Here is an 8450-nt window from a genome sequence, read left to right as displayed (position 1 = left end):
CTTGTTCACACAGGTCCTTTAGGCGGACTTCTAAGTCGAGTTGTTCTGGGGAGGCAAAGTTATTTTAAGTTTTTGTTTAAATATCCAGAAACATTTAACAGAATCTGTGAGGCATTCTGCATCAGAAAGTTGAGTTACACAGAACAGGTGTCAGCATGTATTTTTCTATATGACATGACCAGAGAAAGCAAACAAATTTTATGCACCAGAGTGTCAGGAAACTTTTTGCCCAAGGCTTTGTTATAAAGATGGAAAGAGAAGATGAGTATACTGTATATGCAGCAGTGAAAGATAAGGATGACAGCAGTTTAAACATGTTTTCTTTGGAAAGTAGGTCAAAGAGGGCGTGGTGTTTTCTTCATGAAGGAAACTGCAGTGAAGAGGAAAAGGGAGAAAAAGGCAAGTTGATCTAAGGTACTGTGAGGGTTGGGACATACCTATGTAGACGTGCCTTTGACCTCGGGGATAGGGTCTTCTGAGAACTCTCTCATATAGGACTTGCATGCTGGGCTTGGCTAGTAAGATTGCACATATAGGCATGTTTAACCTTTTTTTATTTAATTATTTGGTCTTGTATGTTGGGTTAATACCTGCCCACTAGTATGGATTAGCTTTGGCAATAGTTCAGCTTGGCAGTCGTGTTTAGTTTTGGTCGACTGGTTAGAAGATTTCTCTACTGAGAGTAGGTATTACTTTGTCAGTATTATGAACTAAGATTAGTTAACTAAATTAAATTTCCTAGAGCAGATAAGCCATTTGCTGTTGTCTGTTTAAAGGGCACATTATGGTAATGTATAGGGAGAAAGTGAGATGACATGAGATCACATCATTATTTACAAAAAACACAAATCCCCAAAAAACAAGTTATTGGAAAGAAAAAAAAAAAACAACAGGAGGTAATGCTAAAGGAGATAACTCTTTGTTGTGTTTACAGGCTAAAACGAAAGCAAAAAACTATGTGTTTAGAACATGCTGTAACCTCACACTAACAGTCATAATGTAGCATACTGTACCTAGTTCCATACGCTGGGAGGAGGGCAGGTCCTTGGTAATAGAGGTGAAGTAATCAAATAGGCCCTGGTAGGCTAATAGGAGATTGGAGCAAAGGTTATGGTGCAGACTGAAGGCATGCTGCAGACAGTGGTCAGACACCAGGAATGTCCTCCCCTAATGAAGCACAAAAACAGACATTATAGATAAACAAGGAGTAAGAAAATGTATACACAAAGAGTTTTAAAAAAAAAAAAAAAAAAAAAAAAAAAAAAAGGAATCCTGAATAATGATGCAGGCACAGATCTACATTAAAAGTTAATTACTTCTGAGCTGGGGCATGTGAACAATACATTAGTTGTTTGCCTTTGCTTACCAGAAGATAAGGACACTTTCCATCAGAAGCATGATTTATAAGGTTTATGCCCATTTTCACTTGAAACTATTCAATATGTGTACCAGACCGATGCTACAGGAAGTGATCATAAATTAAAGTAAATGTGTTATATTTGTTATAGTGTTCTGATTTTAGGTTGATAAAGGGACATGTGACGTTAAAAGCATTCTATGTTGAAATCAAGCCAGTAACTAACCCACAGATTTATAGTATAAGGAGGAAAAATGTTTAACTTAAAATGTGTGTTTAATCCACAGAATTTCTGTACACCCTCATTTTACCATGTCTTAAATGTTAAAGATTTTTCTTGTTTTTGCCATAAGTCATAAATTCAAAATTGGGTGAAGGCACAATTACAGTAATTACTGCAGCTCTATAAATCAGATTTATCTAAATAACCATCTTAATGCATGCGTTTTCACATAAGTTTTTGAAGAAATCTCTGCAGTCAAGTAAAAGGGTGATCTAAAGCATGTTTTTCTCAACTTCTGTATTAATGATACATCAAGAGGTGATGAAGAGCATTGAGTTTCTGCACAAATGACTGGCACAGTTATGCTACCGCATCTCAGAGGAAGCTCTAGCTGTCCCTTCTGTGTCATGTAAGCTAATTTTCTCTTGACCAAACATGACTGTGGTCTGTTAGTTTCCTCTTCTTCAGCTCTACATGTGAAGCTGTCAGTCTTGATATTTTTCCCCATGCTTCAAATGCAAAGAATGTAACACAACTCAACCCGAGAGATAGTTAAACCTCAGTCCACAGTCACGTCCATGTTTCTTTGTTTTTCTAAAAGCTTATTTGACCCTCATTTGTTAAACAACCAGAATTTCAATAAACATATTTTTTGGTTTATGATAGTCACTTATATTTGATCATTTGATATTTGATATAGCTTACTATTCAGGAGAACCTGTAAACTTTTTAAAAGAAATGGCATCTTTAAAACTTTATTCTTAAACAGTTTAGACAAAATTGACAAAGAATTGAAAAAAAAAAACTTTGGGTACTTTAAATAAAAGGGGTCCACTCACATCTGGTGACACTTGCTTGACGTAAGTGCTGCCAAACACCACATTTTCCAGAGGTGGGATGACCGAGTCTTTGCTCTGTGCTGGAGCATTTCGGTTAAGCCATGTGGTTTTCACAGGCCGAGGAAAACTGGGAAAGTGAATGTTAACAACAAATTCAGGTGATCAAAACAGCAATTCTTCAACACGTAATCCTGCTATATTAATCCACATTTAACTCAAAACAGAAGTTTTTTTTTCTTATTATTTAACGATAATTATTTCAACTTCATCTTTGCTTGCATATTCATTGCAAATAAAACTGCTGCTTGTCTGACCTGATAAGAGGCTGATGTAGTGCCACAAGAGAGGCATGGATAGCTACAGAAATGACAGACAGGTGGAAATAGTCAAACATGACATTGATGTGTTGGTGGATGCCTCGCTGTAGGCTAAAGTGCAGACGAACTGTGCGGCCACTGATGTTCTGTAGAGAGCTTGCATCCTCTGGCCTGAGGAGATTAAAAAAGACAGGAGATGTAAGTAATTTGTAATTCTAAAATTTATATAACACTGAATGCAGTTTAAATGTTTTAACACCTACGTGTAATCACCATCTGTGAAATACAAGTCCAATAAGAGCTGAAAATCCATGTCATTGAGGGACTCTTCCACCTGAGGATGGTGGAAAAAACAGTGAGAACCGTAAACTTCAAGGTTTTCATGTCAGCAATGGTTGTGATGGTCTGAAAGTTCCACAAATATTTATCAAGACGTTTTTATGCATCAAGTCTAAAAGTCCTGTAATATTTATAGGCTTTTAGTCTAATGATCTATGTCCCAAAAGGAAACCTACTTTAAAAAAAAATAACAGTTTCAACCATAGTTTTAGAACCGAGGAAGCTCTACATTTGTAAACACACAGCAAGCTGATGAATACAATTCCAAAGGAGATAGTTATCTTAACAGCTATGTTACTTTGAGTTAGTTCAAAATAATAATAACTGCATTAATCCGTTTCAGTAATTTGGCAAGTGCATTGTTCACCTATGAATACAAAGCACTGTCCTATAAGCTGTGGCTCAATTCCACACCTATTCCTTTATTTCTACAACTTTTTGGGCTGAATAAAAAGAACAATAGAGAATCACTGAAGAAAACCTGTAAAGCTGGTAATATTCTGCTGCCATCACAATGAAGATATAGGACTGGCATACAAATACTTAAACAATTGATTTCAGCTTGATTAGACTAGTCCCCAGTAAAGGCAACACCCCTCTTTCATAAACCTACCTTCTTCTCATCCAGCAGCATCATCACTTTGAAGAGAAGGACATCATTGACCACAACCTCTTCGTTCTTATAAAGGATTTGGAAAGTTTTACTGCAGATGACGTCATCTTGGACTGAAGCAGGGAATGCCAGATCAGAGCCTAGACAAAAACCACTATGTTTAACTCTTAATGAAGGATAACAAATGATTGGCAGTAACCTGCCTGTCATGGGACTGCTTGAGAACCACTAGAGAGATAATAAGTTTGCATAAGCAATGTCAGGAATTAGTGATAATATAAAACTGTACAGCATCTAAATGAGATGAATAAATAAATGTGTCTTTTTAACTAACTTGAGCATAAATACTGAGGTGGTAAAAAGGAAAATAAACATTAAAGCATCGACAGCATGCTCTCCTAAAGATCCTGTTATTTTGCTCCTACTTTTCAAGAAATAATAGACTTCTTTGTGTGAAAGAAGCAATTCAGGTTTTTAAGAAGCTGAGGTATAAGAATAGAGCCTTAGATATATACCGACAGTAAAGAGTGGCCTCATGAAACAAAATCAGCAACTTACTGTAATACAATTTTTTCAGTGTTTACATATAAAAAATGAACCAAACATGGACATTTATCTAAAGAATCGGCACCACTTCACAATCACATTAATTAAAAGTGAGACAACTTGCCCGAGAGAGAGAGAGGGAGAGAGAGAGAGAGAGAGACTGACAAATAGATACACGAGAAGCACCTTTCTTTTAAACTACTTCACATTTTTATACAAAATGTGAATGCAGATGAACCTTGAGCTCAAAAAGATTTGGTATATATATATATATATATATATATAATCTCATACTTCTTTAAATGTATTTTACCTCCTGGATGAAGTAGACTGGTCTCAACTTTGTGTGGAACTCGAGGGGGCACCTTAAGACTGGCACGCATTTGGTAGAACCTTTAAAAGGGTACAAATCTTTTGAAATAATCACAAGCATAAAAACTAGCATATTTGCTTGGTCTAAAACATTAGTAGGTGGTCTGCAAAAGGGAAAGAAACCACACAGGTTAGATGGAAGTGCCTCTACTTGTAAGAGGACAGTACACCTCTCATAAATGAATAATGAGCACTTTCTTTTTGTGGCCACTCATGTAGTAAACCTAAGCTCTCAAAGCACTGATGACTCAGAAGTGCTGAGCAGGAGTTTTATCAAAGCACAGCAAGGTATCATTACTCTGTTGCTGTAAAAATAATTTCTGGATTTTAAAGACTATGACTATTACAGATGTTTCCTGCTTAGTTTTCTGTTAAACCTGGCACATTGACTGCATTTCTGTAGTATTTGAAATCTTATTGAACACCCAAAGCATTTTACATTTTAAGTCAATTCCCAGCTTACACAGCACTTACATTACATGCATTTACATACATACATTTTTCATAAATACACTTACTGAACACACTGGAGGCATTTGTGGGTTCAGTATTTAAATTAAAGACACCATGAACTGTGTACTGGAGAAGCTGGAGATCAAACCAGCAACCATCTGATTATGACATGATCCACTTTAACTGCTGAGTTAGTAACAAAATACTCAATATGAACTTAATGATAACAATGATAACAACGATAAAACGTCCAACACATAGATACAGTACTTCAGTTAAAACACGCATCTTTCATAACTTTATGTAATCTTTGTCTTCTGTACCATATCAACAAAGATATTACAGGTTTCCTGAAACCACCATAGCACCAAGAGTAGTCAGTCTGTAAAATCCCAGATGTTGTTTTGTTGTACCACAGTAAATTAACCTTTGCAGTACAATTACTATAAACATTAACAGGAAAACCATTTGTTGTCTTTGACCAAATGTTGTGCACTGTGTCACATATTACCCTTCCTGAGACACATATCTTCCTGTTTCTATTAACCACAGACAGCTTTATTATTTTACATGCCCTGCAGCAGTTTAGTTGTTATGATGCAAATTCAAATCAAGTGAGTCAGTGGAGTAATAGCTCCTGTATACCTGTGGTGCAGTTCACTGTATTTTAAAGTTTCATCTAGGTTCTTTACTGATAACCCTGTCTAAAGCAAACTTGGACAGTCAATGACAACCAGTGACATCAATGCATGCTTTCAAGAGGAACTAGTTGATAAATTAGAGTCAGAGTTGTTAAGAGCTGTCACACCAAATATCAGCTCATATGAGCAAGTACAGGATGCCATAGATTGTCTGTTTCCCTCTACAACAATCCGATGGTCATTCAAGGCCCTTCAAAGAATACAACCAAAATCAATCTCTTTTATAATATAAATCAAGGCAAACCTGTTGTGTGACAGTGTCAAATGCATTTTTTGATAATGGATTAATGAACTGACACCTGCTGCAAGTCATGTTAAGAAGAAAGTGCCATGTTAAGTTTTGTAGAAACACTGAGACAGAGACTCACCCTCTTTGGAACAGGTCCACATTGTAGAACTTGTGGAGCTCCACAGAGAACTCCACTGTGGCCTGGACTTCAGTCATCTTGGTCTCTACAGGCAGCCGTGCCTTACATCATCTAGGCTACATCTGTATCCCTGCAGCAGCAAAATATATTAGCTCCAGGATTCTTTAAAAAAAAAAAAAAACAGACAAATAGTATGTTGCCACAATTTTAAGTTAAAAAATTTGTAAGGCTTTGGTGTTAGCTGGTATTATTTTCTTTTTTAAATAGTAATTATTAGAACATGAGGTTGACATTTAGCACAATGTCCTCTGGGTTTAACTGGTTAACAACCAAGACATTTATAGAATATGGCAATGGAAGGGTAAACACCATTAATAACACTCCAAAAACAGGTCTGAAATTCAATATAACCCCAGAAATAAACACAGATATCCATGTCATTTATTGCAAACACTTTTAGTGCAAGATTTATTTAGACCTAATAAAAGAAAAGGCCATGCTGATATTTTTGGATGTATTTGAGGCAAAATAAATCTGGCAAAAACAATTATACAGATGCTGCCTAAATTAGTCATGTAAGAAATGAATAAACAACGTGACATTTTTTCATGCCTGTGAATACCACTTAAACACAAAAATCCCCTATTTGACCTTGACCAAAATATCTGATATAGTCATATGAATAACAGGTTAAGATGCAACTTTGCATCCATAAATGTACGCTCATTTTAAGTGTTAATTTAACTTACTGAGTGTGAAATAACCTCTCCGTCTTTCATGTCATGCCATACATTTGAAACACAATTCATGGACTTACTTAAATTAACAAAGCATGCAACATCAATTTATACAGATATAACATCAAATATCTGACATATACTTCTGTTAAATCCACTTTGTAGCTGAAAGACCTACAACAATATCAAGGAAAAAAGGACATGTCATCTGGTACAAAAGTAAATAGTCCTGTACCCAATGCTGCATTGTGTAAATGTTTACACAAAAAAGTCTACAATGCAATGTCAATAAATAAGAACAATTTACATTGGGGTTGCATTATGGTTTCATGACTTTATGGAGGACCCATATTAAGCTTTTGGGCTATGGAAGCAACTGGTTTATCTGGTTAAGAAATCAAGTTAAGAACTTAGGATATGACTTTTGATTGCATAATAGCTGTTCCTTGAAATACAATAAGTGCTGATGTAGGGCGTTGACTGGTCTGCCGAGATGTTGCTGTCAATACACTAGTAGCAAAATGCTGCTATGAGCTTTCTGCATTTGTTACACACCCATTGAAATGTGTAAAGAAAGGTAACCTATACAATTCACTCACTAAGTTTTAGTTCAGCTGTTTCTACAACTACAAATACTCAAAGATTAGTGCCCCGCTAATCGTTTTCCATTTTTTACTATCAGAGAAACTGAAATCAATATCACAAAAATCAACATGATACAACTTGCAAATACAATGGCACCACCACGTTTAGAAAGAGCTATCCAAATAAATGCATAAAGCAAAATTAATATCCTTTTGCGGTATCAATAAATGCTTTTCAGCAAACAGCACCTGATAGGTCACGTTATTTTGTGACTTTTTTTGTGATATATTAACTCATTAGTGATGCTAACGAGTAAATGTAACTGGCACTTAAGAGGCTGCAATCCACCAACCTTTCTATAGCAAAGTGAACCGGAAAAAAAGTCCTGACAATTGAGTTGACAAGACGGTTGGTAATCGGCACCTTGTTCCCTCTTTTAAAAGACTGTTAGGTATTATTGGGTTTTGAAGCAATTACTAAAGTGAGTGTTGTGACACAGGTCTCTGACTAGTGTACACAATCTCTGCAGATGTGTCATTTCCTTTCGGTTACCAAAATATATTTATAAACGCCCACAGGTACTCAGGAACAAATGACCAATGATACAAAATACTTGAACACACTATCAAAAAAGTCTCCCTTGATAGCCTGTTTGCTAAGGTTGGCAGTTAATGTTAGCCACCCGACGTACGGTTGACACTGATAACATTAGCCGCACAGAAAAGCTAACACTACTCACCATTGCGTTGGCAAGCTAACATTAGCCCGCTAACCAGCGTTAGCTCCAATTTCAGTTCTCTTGTTGTCTTCTGACTAAAGGGTGCTGACAGAAAACACTTCTTCACGTACCCCTTCACTTCGTTATCTGGCAAAAAATATATATGAGAAGAGCCCTTAAACTGACAAGAAAGTCAGCTGTCCATGTAGCCGTTTGGCTGAGCTGTTTGCTAGGCAAATCCAGCTAACTGTGTTCAATCAGAAGACCTGACAGCAGGCACTG

The 8450-nt window shown here is 36.3% G+C and overlaps 1 protein-coding gene across 2 annotated transcripts in view; it reads right to left on the bottom strand.

The window, feature by feature from the left end:
- fam135a (family with sequence similarity 135 member A) overlaps positions 1-8450 on the bottom strand; it is a 15430-nt gene extending 6980 nt beyond the window's left edge. Inside the window, exons 1-10 of one of the 2 annotated variants that reach the window (XM_042010440.1) lie at positions 8190-8450; positions 6129-6258; positions 4548-4627; positions 3689-3828; positions 3000-3070; positions 2734-2907; positions 2420-2546; positions 1014-1167; positions 438-515; positions 1-45 (exon numbers count right to left, since the gene is read on the bottom strand). The exon at positions 1-45 is cut by the window's left edge and continues 5 nt beyond it. In XM_042010440.1, coding sequence (XP_041866374.1) covers positions 1-45; positions 438-515; positions 1014-1167; positions 2420-2546; positions 2734-2907; positions 3000-3070; positions 3689-3828; positions 4548-4627; positions 6129-6205 — 946 coding nt within the window. In that variant the 5' untranslated portion in view covers positions 6206-6258; positions 8190-8450. The remainder of the gene's footprint in view (positions 46-437; positions 516-1013; positions 1168-2419; positions 2547-2733; positions 2908-2999; positions 3071-3688; positions 3829-4547; positions 4628-6128; positions 6259-8189) is intronic. The other variant, XM_042010441.1, reaches the window with a different exon arrangement.

This window comes from Melanotaenia boesemani, chromosome 16 (genome assembly GCF_017639745.1).
Source record: "Melanotaenia boesemani isolate fMelBoe1 chromosome 16, fMelBoe1.pri, whole genome shotgun sequence".
Lineage (NCBI taxonomy): Eukaryota > Metazoa > Chordata > Actinopteri > Atheriniformes > Melanotaeniidae > Melanotaenia > Melanotaenia boesemani.
The sequence above is the reverse complement of the archived record's forward strand: the minus strand, read 5'-3'. Positions and strand labels throughout refer to the sequence as shown.